Below are 19,277 nucleotides of genomic sequence, written 5' to 3'. Positions count from 1 at the left end.
ACTGGCCAAATATACACATTTAAAACCACTGTGGTGTAAATGTCAAATTTACATTGTTGAAAATCTAATGTTTTTAAAACCATTTTTCTAAAACTAATTGCTTTACATCAAACTTCTCAGAATGCAATATGTCAGTTAATGAATAGAGTCTATTCATGTTCATGTACGGTACACGTAAACTAGGCTCTCAAGTGTAATTTTTCAACTTTTCGACCAACGTCAAAAGTTGTTGTGTATAATAAAATTCGCCAGTGGCTGTGATCTTCTGATTCACAGAACTACTACCATGTGAAAAAGTTGCCCAACCCCAGCAAATCTGAACTGTTTATTGGTACATTGTACCAGTGATTACATAATGCTATTAGTGCACTGGCAACACTTGTCAGCGCATTCAATGCCCAACTAGAACTACGTGGTGTGGTGGAATATGTTAATTACACTGTGCAGTGTGCACTAGCCTTGCGCAAACCACAACTCCACAACTCTATGTGCACTGTTTGGTTGTTTCTCTGAAACAACCAACTTGTGTAGACGCCATTTGATATACCGGGCGCTACCCACAAACCTCAGTTATCAAGCTTGCTTGCAGTACGTGTCTGGTGCCCAACTTTGTTGGAGAACATTACAACTACGGCCGGTCATAGAAATTGACGTAATGCCTTCAATGTGCACCAATAGATCAAACAGATATTCAAAGACATTACGTAAGTGACACCAGTTGTTTGTGTTCATTGCTTTTGTTTGAGAACATGTACTTCCAAAACAAGAAAGTCAGACTAGTACATTTGTACACTGTACATTCCAGAAATTAGGCGATTCTGCATTCTGACAAAATGTATGTTTTTGTAAATTTACGGTGTATTTAATAAACATTAATATACATCCTTCATTGGTTGTTTTAAGTAAGTTTGTATTTTCACTCGTATACATATGTACATGTTTATTTTGTGGTTGAAAAAGTCATTGCATCTGATAACGATGTACATGTACCGGTAGTTGAAGCTACCGGTACGAAAGCTGATGCCAACTTTTATTTATTTTAGTCATTTTTCCTTGAGAAAGTCAGTCAGTGTGAGACTTGCATTTCACTGAAATTGCATGTCTTCCATTCTATTCATTCATCATACAATACCGTACCGGTAGGTGCTCATTCGGCCAGAGAGTTTGCACAAACTTCATGTTTTAGATTGCTTACTTCATATTTCAAAGGTCTGGGTCAAAGGAAATCCATATTTATGTCACAATGTCTTACATGTTTATGTGAGAAAACGTTAGAAAATCCTGTTTGTTTACATGTACACATATCTGAATCTACATGTACAGTATACCTGGTACCGGTATGTACATGTACATGTATGGGTCTTAGCTGTATGGTATTTCAAGCATCTAATTTTGAGCCAAACTGTCAACAAAAGCTGACGCCGCATAAAATATTTTCAATTCACTGTGAGATTGACCGTGAGACATCAGGTCACATGCTAGCTTCAGAATTACATTGTATACGTGTACATAATAGGGATATTAGCTCATATGCGTTTGAAGAATGTTTTGAAGAGAAACATGTTCGACCGGATTGACGACTAGCGCTCCAACAACTTGATTTTTGAGGACCAAATTTTGTATCCTGAGTGCAAACGTTTGAGGCAACTTTTTTTTAACAGTTTTATGAGTGTGGCTGGAATCACGACTAAAACTTTTAAGGACCGACATTTTGCACCCCAAAAATTCCTTCATTTGGTAATTACACGAAAAACAGCAAATTTTCAAGGTGTACCGGTAGTCATGCAATTGACATTTTAAATTGGTTTAATGATCTTTTTCGATCAGAACCATTTCGTGGTAAACACGTTTTCGAGCCCAAATGGGAGCATTCTCCAAAAGTGCACCTGTAAACAAACACAATTGCTGGCACATGGAGTAGGCCTATTTGTACACCATACATGTATTAGGCTTCACCTTGCCCGCTTTGCGGTAGGGCTGTTCCGAATATACCGAAAATATTCGAATAGCTTTTCATCAACCGAATATTCAAATAGCTTATTGCCAATTTCTCATGCAAACATGACCGTGATGTTATGTTAATCGTAAAGTTGCGGAGCTATATTGTCATATGCCACTTTTTTGTCAACGGTGGTTCGTTGTTCCTATCCTTTTAACAGGTTAAATCCTTGCATGTAAGTGACACTTATGAAATACGTACTGTAAAACACTCCGGATGTCCAATATATCGATCGCCGCGCACAACTTTTAACCGGCGCACTTTGCGTGGAACTTTTGACCAGCACAAACTTGCAGCTGGCGTGTGTAAAACTTGATCAAAAAGTTTTGAATAATAGAATATTCGGATAAACGCAGACTTTCCAATAATGGAATATTAAATTATTTGAAAATGGACAACCCCACTTTGCAGGTGCAGCTTCGCCACCTGTCTCCCGCTTTGCTTTGTGAATGAAATGTTCCTGATTCTCCGTAAATTACACCAGGTTGATCAGGTCAACACACGGATAACATTTGTAAATACCTTTTGGTTATTTTTCGTTTAAACGTAATACTCACATGATCGACTCAAAAGTTGACTGACTCGATCTCAAAAAGTAATTTAAATGCAGAGATATGTAGTGGCGCGTCATGAAGTTTTAACTTTTGTAAACACCTTTTGGTTATTTTTCGTTTAAACATTAAAACGTGTGATACTCACATGATCGACTCAAAACTTGATGGACTTGATCTCCAAAAGTTAATTAAGTGTGAAGTCTGTAATGGCTCGTCGTGAAGTTTTGTAACTTTTGTAATCACCTTTTGGTTATTTTTCGTTTAAACGTTAAAACGTGTAATACTCACTTGATCGACTCAAAAGTTGATGGACTCGATCTCAAAAAGTAATTTAAATGCAGAGATATGTAGTGGCTCGTCGTGAAGTTTTGTAACTTTTGTAAACACCTTTTGGTTATTTTTCGTTTAAGTGTTAAAACGTGTAATACTCACATGATTGACTCAAAAAGTGATGGAACTCGATCACAAAAAGTAATTTAGTGCACAAGTACCGGTATGTAATGGCGCGTCATGAAGTTTTGTAACTTTTGTAAACACCTTGTGGTTATTTTTCGTTTAAACATTAAAACGCGTAATACTCACATGATCAACTCAAAACTTGATCTCAAAAAGTAATTTAAATGCAGAGATATGTAGTGGCGCGTCATGAAGTTTTACCTTTTGTAAACACCTTTTGGTTGTTTTTTGTTTAAATGTTTAAATGGTAATACTCACATGATCGACTCAAAAAATCATTGACTCGATCACAAAAAGTAAATCAAGTGCATGGTTAAGTACATGTACAAGTATGTAAGGCGCGCCCTGAAGTTTTGTAACATTTGTAAACACTTTGTGGTTATTTTTCGTTTAAACGTTCAAACGTGTAATACTCACATGATCGACTCAAAAAGTGATGGAACTCGATCACAAAAAGTAATTTAGTGCAGAAGTATGTAATGGCTCGTCGTGAAGTTTTAACTTGTGTAGACACCTTTTGGTTATTTTTCGTTTAAACGTTAAAACACGTTATACTCACATGATCAACTCAAGCAGTGATTGACTCACAAAAAGTAAAAGTGCACATATACATGTACAGTATGTTGTGTATGTATATGGTGCATCATAAAGTTTTGTAATGGCAATCTATATTCTTAAGGAAATCATTTTGAAAATGAAATTTTGAAAGTGACACTTGCTACTGGGCTTTCATTATATTTGTCTTCAATTTATGTCCATGACACATTTCATACTGTTTGAATCTTTTATTTTTTGTACCCCATACAAATGTACATGGACATACATGTGTAAATGTAAGTATTTTTAAGCCCACAAGCGCGCCAGTTAAAATTTGCATGCGGCAATCGTAATGGGCTGCTGCAGTGTTTTACGATATAACTGTCGAAGGTTTTAACCTGCTAAATGGATGGGAACAATCAACTGCCGCCGACAAAATTGTTACCGTCAACAAAACAGTGGCACCTGACAATAAAGCGCCAAACTTTACAATAAAATAACAAACATAACAGTCACTGTACATGCGTACATGTATGCTTGTTTTGTTTTGGAATATATTCCAACCAGCCAAAAGCTATTCCAATATTCGGTTGATGATCGAATATTTGAATATTCTGTAGTATTTTATAGCAAATATTGTTCCACCGACCTGTTTAAAGTCTTGTGTTCATGGATACTTGAAAATAAAAAAAACAGGAAAAAACTTTCTTGTAGTCTGGTACTCTGACCCGATGCTTCAGACGAAACGGAACAATTTATAGACATTGTTGGGTCAGAAAACCAGACTCTAGCTGGCTTGAACCCATTCACGAATATGTAGTGTATTTGGGGGGAAAAAATGCCTTTTTTTTTTCTTCAGCCGAACCATCACTGGAAAATGATCCACTTGCCTTGAAAAATGACAACGCACCAGGCACATCGATTTCACAGGATGCTTGAGTATTACCGGTACATTTACTAATTACACTACAGTTGTACATTATTTCATAATAATTTGATACTACAAATGTACATGTCTGTATCATGTAGTTTTCGGTTTTAAATGTTTGCGAAACATTACCTTTGACCCCAACCTCAAATCCATCAAAATCCCTTCCCCCATTTTGGGGATTTTGATAGGCAAGCCATGAGTACCAAGTCCATCAAAATCCACCTACATGTATAGTAGTGGTGGTCTTGTGGTGGATTTCAGCGGATTTGGTCCTAAAGCATTACATCTACTGATATACCAGCAGGGTCAGTGGTGGATTTTGGCTGACTTGGTCTAGTACTCAGTAAAACACACTAGGGAGTTGGGGTTACAGATGTGTTCTTAATGTGTACGGAAACTGTTGTAACTTCCTGTCACATCTTTCATTCTTTTGTTCTACATAAAATAAAGACCTACCGGTACATGTGCATTAGAGGCATACATGTACACGTGTGCTACAAATGTACATGTACATGTACCTCCAAAAAGTCTGATTGTAACTTTTGTTCCAGTCTTTGCAAAATGTGGTACACGATAGGCCTCCATGTCTGCAACTTATTTTAATGACTGCAGTGTATACTACTTGCACTAGATTCACAGTAAATATTGTTTTGCTCAAAGGTGTTCAAGACCACACGTTGAATGCATTACGATGCGGTCTTGACTTTTTACTCTCTTTTTTTTTGCGTGTACATGTACCGTATCTGAGTACATTTCATAGTTACTGTATGTGTTTTTACGACACCTCGCGCAGTATTTGTCACATCCTTCGGACCTTCTAAGAATCGGGTCTACATGTCTGCTCGTTGCAGAGTGTTATTTTGTCGAAGCGCTTTCTGCCATGTTGCCGCCCAAGTGCTGTTCCCCTTTCAGGGGCCTCATGTGTACAGCCACTTCCTCTCCACCCCGTGCCTACATGTGGGTGGAAACGTGTGCATACACGTTATGCAGCCGCACTCGGGCAGTTATAAAGAGGGCAAGGTTCACCGATCGCAACGCTGCGATTGGCCAGCCGTAACCCATGACTGCTGTAGGGGGGATAGCATTCCATACGCCAGCAAAGTCTATGCAAATGAGCCTGTCGGGGTCTGTATATTCGTGTGTACTTGTGTGTGCATTAGAATTTTATATGGTTTGGAATCCAGTCTAGAGAGCTGTTGTTTAACTTGTCGGCCCTGAGTTTCCTACTGGCAGGTTTCCAATGGTTGGCTTGGCTGCTGGCGGTGTCTCAAATTAAGTGCCATTGAAACTCCCGGTATTTCAAGAACCCTCCGGATGAAACAACTTTTTTATTATGGCAGCCCTTACACATGTAAAACGCAAAACCACCTGAAATAACTTATTACCTGTTGAAAGCTGAGCATACCGGTACCTGTACCTGGTCTGTTGAAAGTTGAGTTCATGTTGAAGTGCATGAAAAAATATATATCAAATAGTTAATTTTTTTAGAATCCTCTGTTTGTGTGCATCATGGTTGCTTTTTTTTCCCAGTCAGAAAATTTACTGCATGAATAGAAAGTTTGAAAGGCTTTCCTGGTTTTGGATAATTTTCAAACATAAAATTAAAACTGTGTGTGAATGCCAAACAAGATTTGCTACTGATTTGAGTATTCATTTCATGTTGTAGTTTTTGTACAAATGTATATTTTTTATGCTAGTACATGTATGAATTATGCATTATATACGCACTCCTTATTTTTTGTACTTTTTCAGTTGGGAAAAACATTAATTTTGTGGTAAATGAACATGTTAATTAATTTTTGCATGTAGTGAAAATATAAAAATATTTCAATATCTCTGAAAACTGACTGCATGTTTTTTTTAAAAACAATTCTGTGGTGGCACAAAATCAGCTGAGTGTTCCCTAACGTGACGTACTTGAATTAATCTCGGAAAATCCCAAGTTAACATTTAAAAATGTCCTTAAAGTTGATAAATTCTGATAAACCATTATCTCTACATGTACATACCCAAGGACATGTAGAAGTTTGTCAGAAAATTATTTTCGTATTTTTGGGTGCATTTTCAAATGGTTCACTGTTCACTTTGAAATAAAATTGGAAAATCACGCCAAAATACACTTCTCTGCTTATGTGTTACGGGTATAAACTCACGATACATGAACGGGAATGTTAAGAGCGTGATGAAATTTGACTTTCTGTGAAATTTCAGGTAAAATTTTTGCTCTAGCAGGTCGCCAGAGGTCAAAAATCAAAGTGCACCACGTTAGGGGCAGCGCCATGCTAGGGTACATCAATATACAGTACACTGTTTGGACACGAAATATCAAATGTTTCTGAATTTTAACTTTTTGTAACTTTCTCGTTATATCGTAGAAACAGAATCAAACATGTGCGTTGTTTGACTGTTTGAATGAAAACTAAGAATTGCAGAAAAACACAAATCACTCAGCGTCTATTAAAACACAAAGTGTTTTTATTTTCAATTCAATCATGGCAAAAAGGCCAGAATCAACTCATGTTAGTCAACCCCAACCTAGGCCTTCTGTGTTCATGTACCGGTACAGTGTAATGTATTATGAACTTTTGAAGATATTTTGTACATGTACGCAACTGCATCTGTAATTAATTCATTCATGAGCGCAATCATTGCAATGTATGTACACGGACATTATAACACAAACTTTTATTTTTCATTCATTGAATCATGATTGAATGAAATCACTGCATTCAGAAAAACTTTTCTCAAAATGTCTCAGCAACTTTACAAAGGAATTTGTAGATGCCCACATAAACAACTGACATACCCACCACATGTTCGCATGTATATATGTACACACACACAGTTCACTTTGCATGCACACCGTACAGTACATTGTACATGCCTGCTAATGTACAAAAGTTAAATTCCTTGAAAGATGAGTGTTCCCCACTGTCAGCACAATACTAGGCGGAATGGTTACATAACAGAGTGCGCCAACAGCCCTCCACTTCCCCCCCCCCCAACAACCACCAATGGGCTGTGAAGCATTGAGGTATGATAATGAGATATTCATATGGTAATCAGCCCCCGCTGTGCCAGCGTGGGCATTGTGTGTGTTTGCCAGAGAGCCTGGGTTGTCATTTGATACGCAGGCGTGACCCCGGGAACTGCCAGCAAAAAAAAATTGTGCTGTGCAGTCGGCTCGGGGCTCACACTCCTCTCCGCAGACTCCAAACATACACCCACAGACCAACCAGACTGTGCACACCCCGTATTAGACTACTAGTACACCCCTCCGCTTGGTGTTGAAATGTGTTGTACCGGGTTGCCTGAATTTCAGAACGGAGCAGTGCCGTAGATTTTGCCAGTTGAAAGTGAAGCGCAGTCGTATGGTTGTCGTCATTACTGTACACCGTGGTATGTACTGAGTCCGTTGTTTAAAGTTCAGACGTTACGTTGCTGAATATCGTTTGCTTCACTCATGTACGCTGGCTTTGCAGCCGTTTCCCGTAACGTGAGCGTGATTGTATAATTGGTTTTATCTGTAGTTGATTAACGTTACTTACATGTACATGAACATTGTATTCCAACAAGACAATCTGTGAATGAGAAACGTCCAAATATACGTCATATAAAATTTGTCCGTAATATGAAATGTTTATTTCAGATAGCTACATGGATAGACATGATAGAAGATATGTTACGTGGTTGGCTGATGACTAATAAACACAAAGTTGTGCAAGTACGGTACATGTATCATGGACAAACCAACTACAGTAGTTGATTGTTAGAATCCGTTCATTTTCCAGCGGTTTTGAAAAATGAGACTTTTCCAGAATAACACAGTGTACGTGAAGTCACTTGAGATCTGCTCTTGGTTAATTTGTTTTGCATTTAACTTGAAACTGTTAGTTCAAATCCTTCTATGCGTGTACCGATTGACTGCATGTGTGTACAAAAAGTATGTACTGCACAAAATTTGTTACCCTTATCCAACTACCGGTACATGTACATTGAGATGTTGTCATTGGGGTCATTAGTTTTCTAAACTTTTAAAGTTACAATTAATGATCTCAGGATTGTGTCTCTTTGTTCGAACTTCATCACGTGGGACTTTAGTACATTACACAGTGTGTCTCATGGTATCATATATGCAAGGATCAGTTGAACCCCATCATACGTTTGTTGAACACAGCATGCAGGGCCAGTGCTTGCAGTCCCCACTATGCACAACCATTGCGTGTAGGACTAGACTAACCCACCCAAAAAACTTGCCAATCCTAATGCACTGTGCATACACACAGTGCACATTAGAATACAATCCAAGCATGAGCCAACACAGTTTCTGACCTCCACTCACTGCCTCGTCTCTCCCCGTGTCGGGCCTGTGTGGCAGTAGGTTTTTTCCCCAGTAATTGCCCCGCCGACTCCACACAACTTCACAAGGGTCACTGAGTCACAAGTGCTCGGCCCAATATGCCGAGCACAACAAGCTGCACCCTGTACGTTTTTTTCTCTCTTTTTCAGCGCAGCGTTTCCGTTGACCTTTAGCTGTTAGCTTCATCAAACACTTATGCCTGGTAGACATTCCGCACAATGTCGGTAGTCGTGGAAAAGGCACCGAGGGAACGACGGTAGTTTCACCGTTAGACGATACCGTGTTCTGAACCAGCTGTACGGGTTGGAATATTTTACGGTCCGTAACAATACCAGTTTGTTATCATTCACTTTGTTCATAAAAAAGGAGAAGCTACTTTAGCTTCTTTTTTTTACCGTTTAATTAACTAGTTACCAGATTTTTAACAAAAAGAAGTTCCTCTGCAAAATTGTGGAACCCCGAGCCCAAATAAGTTTGAGATAATATGAAAACCTGTTGCTGTCATACTGGGAAGGGGAGCGGGATTTGTTCCACTCTCTCTCAAAAAAAACCCACCAACTACATGTTTATTTAATCACATACATAAACTTTTTAACTTCTTCTTAAGTATGTAGGTACACAAGTCACTGTCTTTTACATGACTTATTTCTATAATTTATACATTTACGTGTTTATGTTTTTTCCGTTATAATTTGTTTATACATGTAAGTCTATTTATGTGCTACCGTATCTTCTCAACCTAGTGAATTCTAACATTCTGCATTATTTAGTTTCCACGGTAATCTCTTTTTCCCACGACAAAGTACAATTCCATCAAAACACAGGAATTAAAAAGAATTTGGCAATAACCAGTTATTTAAAAAATGCGACAAAAATAAATACATTGTAGTTTCACGGACATATTAATTGTTAAGACGAACCCCCCGCTCCCCCCCCCCCCCCCCCCCCCACTCAGATTAAGAATTTGTGTTCGCGTCGCGTGTGGGCATTGAGCACTCGTTGCCGGGGCTCTCGTAATCATTGAGGGCACGGCGTCGCAGACAAGTGATTGTGACTCATGTTTTTTTTTTGACTGGCGCAGCAGCGCAACGGGCCAATACGGTGTCCGCCTAGAACGATGAGTCACGCAGCTTTTTTTCCGAGCTCCGTCTGTCGGGAGGCTGCGATGGGAAACCAATCAGGCAAGGGTGGGCGGGTGTGTGTTCTTTGTGGGCACGCCAACGCAAAAAATAAAAGGCCAAAATACTGGCATATTTCTGCACACAGATTTTTCATTTTCTTAAAGTCTGTCACACAAAGAATAATGTGAATGTTCTCTTCCTAAGCGTTCACTGTACCGTATTGTTGATGACTTATTGTAGTCTCAATTTTTTTAATTCGCACAATTTCGGATATTTTGGTTTGGGGAGGGGGAGAGGAGATTGATGGCTGTGTCATTTTTCATCTTTTTTAATGCTTCTTATGAAGATCGCTGCGTAGAAAGTAAAATGGTTGCACTCCCCCGTTCAATTAATATAGGTACATGTTATGTGATATAAACGTACATTTTACACGTACGTTGCGGAGCTGTAATTTCGTGTTCTCAGCCTTTTTTTTTTTCATGCATACGTGCATTTAATTGTCACCACTACTTATAGCGTCATCCTGTTCATCCGCGCCTACTCTAAATATAGAGAAACTGGTTTGCTCTGGCTTTAGGTTCACGGGTTGAGTGAGGTTGCAGATCACGAAGAATTATACAGAACAAACTACAATAGCTTCAATTTCTGAGCGCACATGTATTTCTATGGATGTCACAGGTCGGCGAACACATACTGTATTCCCCTCCCCGCTAAGGGAAAATTATAATGAGCCGTCGCTCATCAACTGCCATGCGCGTCCCCAGATGGTTGTGCTTACGTGTATCTCTGCGAACACACACATGGCGGACGCGGAGGCCTAACGACCCGGCATTTCTTCATTCAGGGACCAGCAGAAATTGCGCATATATATTCACATGCATGCATCATAATAGTGGTGTTTCGCTTCCTTTGTTCTCAAGTAGAAGTGTGCAGAACAAAAATGTACCGATTTTCAGTAATTTAAAAAAAAACAAAATGAACAATAGACAAGCGTTTCTTTATTTTTTATAACTATATACGTGTATGTTTGTGGGATGTGACAAAAGTCACAAAACCATTGCTAAGATGAAGGTGTGAAGAGCTTTTAAACTTAAAGCTTGTAGTCGGCGACTCTAGTATGCACGTGTACACATGGTACCGTATGTACATGTCCATGTATACGTAGTGCATTCACATTCACGTAGTGCATTCATTAGTACTATTCATTTGCACTGTTCTGCGTATTTTAAACTGTACATGCAAGTAACAGTAAGAGAAAGATAACTCTGCCTGGAAGGACAGTAGCACGTACCGGTACATGTATCCGAGGAGTGCGTTTACAATTTATGCGACAGTTTCACCTAAGCTGTATTTTCCTGGTAGAGTGCTCGGGGGAAGATTGCACATGCTTATTTTGTTCAGCAGTTTCCTGAATGCCAAAATTTCTGAACATTTTTTTTGTTGGAGCGGGGGGGGGGGGGGGGGGGGGGGGGGCTCATTGTTGTAACCGCCCTCATATGACCATTAATCTTGTGAGAGACATTCGTGTAAACTAAGGATCATTTGCTTTTGGTACATTTTGCTCTTTTGTTTCAAGCAACAAAATTGTTCAACAACTAACCAGCGGAAGTTTTAGCTCAGTCAGTTTCTACTTTTTATGAAACCAGAAAAAGTTATGCACAATTGTTTCGGTCTCGGAAATAGATTCCATTGCTAACGCAGGTTAAAAAAAATTGCCCGTGAACATGCTTTTTAAAAAATCATCTTCAGTTGGTGTTTTCTGTTGTATGATAAAAAGACAGAATAATCTCATGGCCTATGTGGTGACAGAAGTCACCAGGCCTACACTTCAAGCAAGGTTTTTTCTTGTTAAATCTGTAGGTAAATCGTTAGATGTGGGGTAGTACAGGAAACCGGGTTCCTGATTGAAAAAAAAACATGGGTACCCGTTAAAGAAACCCAACGCCAAACATGCCAAAATTCAAATCTCAGAAGTTGCTGTTGAGATTGTTTATAAAGGTCCGCACAATAATACTGCCGCATCAGCACATCAATACAGCAAGATACAAGTGTGTACAGTGAGCTTTATAGCTTAATGGTGTAAACTGCAGCTTTCGCGAGCGTCATAAATGTAAAATATCTGTTTTGTTTTCCCCCGTGGCCTGGTTTTCATTCTGAGAATTCCCACAAATGACTTCAAAACCTCTTTTTTTTTTCATTGTCTGAGAAGTAACTAAGTAATTTGTAATGTTGGTTACGAGTACATGATCCCATAGTCCAGAACCGGATTCCTGACATTAATGGTCGGGTACTCAGGTAACCGGTTCCAATTCACAGCTCTAAAATCATTGGGTAATTACCAATGTTTCTACGCGCCTTTAAAGCAGCAAGAATAAAAAACAAAGTTCTAGAATAACTTCAGAGGCTGTTCTTACTCATTGAACAGTGGTGCCGTAGCTTGTCATCGCATGAAATTGATTACTCACAGAGCAATCTTGATGAAAACTCAGATGGCAGTCCAATTTTGAAAATCCACTCATGTACCAGGACATGTAGTATGCACGCATTTGATGTGTAGAGTTTTACCGTATAAATCACAAAGTGCATGTACTCTACTAATACAACATGTGTGTACAACTAATTGCAAATCCTGTACATGTACGGTACATGTACACTGTAGATAAACTTGTAAGATCTAGCGTTGTGTACGTTTTTAAGTTAAATCTTATCAACTCCAAGAATATAAATGTGTAAACACTTGATGCCTAGAATATAAGCGTGAGATTTTTCCTTTGTTGCGACCCTGCTAAACTTCACACTCACATAGGTTTCAACCTTTTTTTTACGCTTTACCAAACCCACATCAGCATTCATGGAAATGGCGTACGCTGAGTCAGTGGGGGAAAATTCGCCGGTCCCGCCTGCCTGCCTGCGCTGCGCGGACATGAAATTATAATGCGGGCCAGCCGGCTGGCTGTCCTGCGTGATAAACAGATGGCGCCTGTACGTATTAGCATACGTACACGTATGTCGGATGACCTGACACGCCTAGCTTTTTTCAGGGACCGACATCCACAGCACACAGTATCCACACGCACATTGGGTCGTCTGTAAAAACTTGGAACACAGTTACGATACAGCTGTTTCACTTTCGCTGGAAGGAAATAGTGGGCATATTACAAAGTTAATACTTCACAGAGGATGCGTTTGAAACTGTACATGTACATGTAAATTCATTTGGTGTTTGAGGAAGTTGGTTTACAACGTGATATTTTATTTTTCTCGTACATTGGTATGTAAACATACAGACTTTATTTTAACTGGTGTATTCATTTTTACAATTTATGTACATGTTATGTGTGTACAATATCAAATTTGTATTTTATTGTATACATGTATGTACATGCTGAGATAACCACAAATTACCGGTACATGTAGTCCCATATCCAGATACATGTACCTTAGCGTTATCAGACGACCACTCTTTCTGAAGTATTGTGCGCAGAACTCTTTTTCACATTTTAATTCTTACGCCTACGCATGAATTTACATGTAATGTACCGGTACATGTACGTAAGGCTCAAGATCAAATTTATTATTGAATTGGGTACTGGTACATTTATTCGTTTTAATATTCTTCAGTAACTTATACCGTGAAGTCAATCATGGTGAAGTACATGTTCAAATGTACATGTAGCTGAACTAGTTTTACCGACCACTCCTGGTAAAATTATAGCACGCAGAACTTAATACACGTTTTAACTCTCCAGTACACTCACAGACGTGCGGTCCACATTGTGTGAGTCAGTGATTCGCAATGAGGATGACATTCCAGCCTCTGCGCGCAGACATATCTAATTATAATAAGGCGTCAGCCACTGCGGCATGTGATAAGCAGTTCTAGTAGTCCGCTGCATCGTCTGCGAGCGGAGTCTGCAAAATGGCCTGGCACTTCTAATAGGCCCGTACAAAATGTTTACGCCATCCTACTGTAAATTTTTTTTTTTTTTGGCAGCTACAATGTACATCAAAAATCTTCGTAAAGCGTGACGCTTTTTGTTTTCTTTCTTCACGTGTATTAGTTGGTCATCATTTGCTTCATTAGAATTCCTTGGATTCAGGTCTTTTGATGGCAGCATAAATGCCCCGTCAAACTTCGGCATGTATGTACATGTACATCAATTGGACGTCTCACGCACTCTGTTCTTTAATGCATAATTCAGGCATGCATCTTTTCCTCGGATCAGCTGATTTCCTCATTTTTTTTAAATCAAAAATTGAAAAACACTGTACAAAGTCTAACTGAAGTCGTGGAGTTTCCTCTTGTTGTGACTTGACAGTTGCATGCCTTAAAATGTTATGATGGCACTTTCCTGTGTAGGATATATCCACTAGATCTATGCATAGTATGCAAAACCACAATTGTGATGCGGTCGTCCCAACCTTTATTACATTAAGTCATTATACAAAATTGCTGTTTTGCACCAATTTACATACAAGAAGGATATGAACCGGGACTTGGGCCCACAACGTTGTGCTTAGTGAATGTTGATTCAAATAACACTTTGCTATATACATGTATGCACTCTGTATGATAAACCACCATGTTTTTGTGCCAATGTAGACAAATTTTGTTTCAGAAAAAAAAAACCGGGCTTTGCAAGTGCATCACTATTTGCATCATCCGTTAATATTATTAATAATTCAATAGGCCCTAGCCTTATTACGCATGGCGCATAAAATCCGCGTGCCCATTTTCCCGGGAATCAAACACTCGCAGGTCTATACTTGCTGTAGAGCTGCGTGCATTTTATTGTCGGCAGAATTTTATAGGCGCGTATGCTATTTGCATAATGTGGCTGCAGTTGAAGGGGGGGGGGGGGAGAGATGGGGCAAGCGGGAGACGAACACGCCATGTCCGCATTGTCAGTACAGTTTCAGTGTTGTGTACATGTAGACTGTTGTAGTCTGTTGTGTCAACCCATCAAAGAACCCCAGTTACATATTAGCCTACATTGCTAATAATAGGTGCGGGCGGGATTAAGTCAGCCGGTGAAAACATGGCCGTGTCCGAATTACTTGGCTACGGCTGGAAGTTACACACGAGCCTATGGAAGCAGCCGCAGCCACTTCCCATAGACCCGTGTGTTGCTTCCAGCTGCAGCCAAATAATTTGGACGGGGCCTATCTAATCACTTGCACACCAGTTTTCCTTGGTTGCTATTTGTTACCATTCAGCACTCCAGACACAAGAACCATTGAGTTCCAAGAAAATGGGTCTCGGAGCTTGATAAGCCAATGTAAAATATTCCTAGATGTCTACGCCCACCTATATTTATTTATTTATTTATCATTTCGTAAAGAACATACATGTCCGGTATATGTAACAAACCGATTTGGGTTTGGCCTTTACGCGTACATGTACAGTATCATCACACTGTATTGTATTGTTTGTATCTGGAAACCCCATTTGTGGACTTGTAGAGTTGTACATGTACCGGTATGTTTAACAAAGTAGGCCATCAAATTTTGTTTTAAGAAGGATTCTTAAAACGGTTCTTTAAAAAAAAGTATCTGTCTTTAATGCAAGATTTCCATGAAGTGCCCAAATATACAATGTATACATGTACATTTTTAAAGCCTTTTTTTACAAAATTTGTTTTAAATGGTCAAATTAAATCACTATTTTCCCATCCTCATTGGAAAAAGATACAACATTTCTCTTCAAAGAGAATGACAGCATAAAGGCAATAGGATTGCTTATTTCATTCTGAATGTAAACAAAGCCATAAGCGTCTTCACGTATGCGTCAGGCATTGTTGGCAAATTGAGTTTGAATGTCCCTCCCAGTGGTCTCCCCCAACTCTGCCTTTCTTACAATCGGGGGCACTTGTGCACAGAACCATACCTTTTTTTGTTGACAAGCTACAATACCAAGTAATGGTATTTTGTTTACTGTTTGTCAGCAAGTACCGGTAGTGGTGGGATTTAAATCCAGATTTTTTAACATTCGGTTTGAATTCCACTATTTAGTTTCACTTTTGGAAACCTGATATTCAAAAACAACCTTAATCAAAAATTAAGCCTTTCATATTTTGTAACACAGGTTAAAGAAACCAATTGGCAGATCGCCCAATTTGCTCCATGGTCTCTGATTGTATCGGTCACTGCATTCACTTCCTAGTGGTCTTCTTGGAATAAATAGCCTGCTCCTTCAACTTATCAGAGAGTCCCCATCCTTTTTTGGTTTCAACATTACAGCTCTGGAGTGTTAACTGTAAAGGCCCAGTTTTCTCTGAATCCTGTAAACTATACCCAGTCATTGGGAGGGCATTTCATGTGGCACCTCACTCGTCACTTTTTGTTGGCATGACTGTGAGCTGGATGGGAACTTCTGGTGAAATCAGATAACCATTATTTGGTTTTGAACAAAAAATTAGCATAACCGGATTTTGAAATCTCCAATTTTCCCTACCTACATGTAATGGGATGATATTGTGCATGCATTGTTTGTGACATGATTCAACATGCACATTGCTTAACTTGTCACGTGCAATATTTTCTTTGCTTGGGTGTCACTCATGTATGAAAATGTTTTTACATTCCTGCTATTGGCGTGCATTGTTTATAGTCATCATTGTAATCACTCTCAGGATATCTGGTGGCAATTAATAACAACGATTGAGATGATTCAAATTAACACATCAGCATGATGTGCAGATTGGTCATTGCACATTTCACCAAAATTTCTCTTTTTTTTGCTTGATATGGTAAAAAGACGAAGGCTTATAACATTCTGTCTGGTTTTTTTTTTTACTTCTCAGGTGCCGGTGCAATGGTTAGATGACATCAGTAGGGAGTGCCCGAGTGTGATTTGAACCCAGTACAATCTTGCCCGTTTCTTCCGCCATGGATGATCCTGCAGCGCCAAGTGTTGAAGACCCACTGCCCAAGGAACTTCCTCCAGATACAGTCATAGATAAGCCTGCAGATGACCACACCAACTCTGAACCAGGTAATCATGGTGAAATCCAGGATGATGTGCTAGGCGATGAGGAGGCTGCTCAGGACAGCCATCTTACACTGATCTGCGAGCCCAGCGGAGCAGCTGTGGTAATGCAAGGTCCTTCTGTTCTGGGTCCGCCCGTGGCTGCTAAAACTCCGGAGCCCTCAGCTGATCCAAGCGAAGAGAGAGGTTGGCTCCACAGGGATCTTCTGAGCAACACTGAGACAGTCCCTCTGGGCTTGACTCCTGACCTTGGAGGATCCAGCAGGGAAACGGCAGTGGAGGGCGAAAACCATGATAGACAAAGCAGCCCTGTATGTGCCCTTGAATCAAGTTGTGCTCCTGATGTGCCTTCAGCTTCGTCAGCCCTTCAATCTCCAGCTGAGGAAACCAATTTGAGTGAGGCTAGTTCTGTTTCTATCCAGCCAGTGGCTGAGCAAGGTACCCCTAATTCAAATAACCCAGAAGCAACTGCTAAGCAGGATGTGGAGCCTCAGCACTCTCCAAAGATCAGAAACGCCTCTTTGCCGACTAAGACAAATAGCCTGGAAGCCAAGAAGAACAGGTTACTAGATATTCTAAATGCAAAAACTAAAGACCTTTCCATGAGTGCACAGAAACAGATTTCTGCCCCCAAACCACTTGAAACTCCTGGATCATCAGAAAAGGTTGAGGAAGATGGGGGATCCAGTAGTTTAGTTGAGCTGCCTCCCAACACAGAAATCTTCCGTCCATCCTTGGTGGCATCAACTTCAGAAGTTGACAGTGACAGTGAATCTAGGGCAGAGGTTGCAAATGATGAACCCAACTTGATCATTAACAAACCTGTGACACAGATCATGGCTAAAAGCAAACGTAAAGCGAAGAAACCTCTCCCCAACCGATCCTCATTGGAAAGCATGATTGATGCTGCGTCAGATCTGACCGACTTCTTCAGCATAGCAAACACTCTAGATGATGGCGAAGAGGATGATGTTGTAGTCGTGAGCGAAGAGGCAGAGCCAGCATCATCTTCGGTTGCTAAAACACCTAAAGACAGCCCATCTCCGGATGGACCAATACCCACGAGTGTTATCAAAACACCAGAGACCTCAAAGCCTGCACAACAAAATGTAACTACCATTTCAATCTCTGATGTTTGCACAAGTGAGTGGATGTCCAAACATGGGAACACCTCTACCGTTAGTCAACCTGCATCAGCTGGGACTATGAACGTCATCCACACCATTGTGACCCCTCCACCCAATTCACAGGTGCAGACTCCTCAAACCTCACTGACCCTCCAGCATCCTGTCAACACCCAACCCCAGACACAACTCGGCCAACCAACTCATTACATTCAGCAGGTGGTGCAGTCCCAACAGCCGCAGCTGTCACTGCTCCAGCAGAAGCTGATTCAGCCATTACAACCTGGGAGCTTACTCCCTCAGGGTCAGATCCTGGTTCAGGGTAATGTTGTGCAGGGTAGCATCTTGCAGACCGGGTTGACGTCGGTTGGGGGAGTGCAGCAGGCAGTCTCACCTGGTAACATCATCGTACAACAAGGTCCCCAGCAAGCACAGCAGCAGTTTGTCCCAGTGCAGCATGTTCCAGTGGGATCGCCCGTTATCCAGCAAACTGCAGTCTTACCACCTGTGTACCAGGGTCAACTTCCAATTATACAGCAGCAGGTAACAGTCAAATCCAAAATTAGGTTTTGCCCTTCACTGACATTACCCGAACGCAAATTCCATCATCTGAAAAGTAAAATCCTCTCGTCCAAATCCAGAAATGAGTTATGATGTACTGAGGTGAATCATCTCAAAGTTTGTCTTAGTGTAAAATATGCCCCAAACCAGCAACCAAATTATGGACAACAAATAAACAGGAAAACAGATGGGACAGGTGCAAACACCTGATGAAATTACTCAATCAGATGTTTTGCCATTATACAAGAAACATAAATTTGTAGCCAAAGGTGAACTGGCCAAAAATAGGGAAGTGGCAACATGACATGTAGGTCCTATTCATAGCTGGCTGTATGGTCTCACATATATAAACACCGCCAAAAAAAGAAAGCCCACACTCACTGGAGGGGTCATAATTATGAAAATGATCGTCTTATGATGACGTCATTTATATAGACCTTTGGGAAATTTTGTTAACTACATTTTGATACCCCATTTGCTCAAAAGACTGTAAATTGTTAACGATTGACAATGGTTTGTGAAAAATGATGCAGTTTGAAAAGTTTGAAATTTTTTTATAAAATTTGCGAGGAGAAAGTGCTAAGCGTAACCACAGATGCCTGTAATTGGCCCCTATCGATCGCACAGTGCTCCCTTTGTGTTACAT

The 19,277-nt window shown here is 40.1% G+C and overlaps 1 protein-coding gene across 4 annotated transcripts in view; it reads left to right on the top strand.

The window, feature by feature from the left end:
• LOC119744684 overlaps window positions 1–19,277 on the top strand; it is a 40,804-nt gene that overhangs the window by 8,525 nt on the left and 13,002 nt on the right. For 2 of the 4 annotated variants that reach the window (XM_038220765.1, XM_038220759.1), the window contains one exon: window positions 16,762–18,613. In XM_038220765.1, coding sequence (XP_038076693.1) covers window positions 16,847–18,613 — 1,767 coding nt within the window. In that variant the 5' untranslated portion in view covers window positions 16,762–16,846. Of the gene's footprint in view, window positions 1–452; window positions 705–7,580; window positions 7,877–16,761; window positions 18,614–19,277 lie in introns of those variants that run through there. The other 2 variants (XM_038220774.1, XM_038220750.1) reach the window with 2 other exon arrangements.

The sequence above is a fragment of the Patiria miniata genome, unplaced genomic scaffold (genome assembly GCF_015706575.1).
Source record: "Patiria miniata isolate m_02_andy unplaced genomic scaffold, ASM1570657v1 HiC_scaffold_12, whole genome shotgun sequence".
Classification (NCBI taxonomy): domain Eukaryota; kingdom Metazoa; phylum Echinodermata; class Asteroidea; order Valvatida; family Asterinidae; genus Patiria; species Patiria miniata.
Note: the sequence above shows the minus strand (reverse complement) of the source record. Positions and strands in the feature narration are given on the sequence as shown.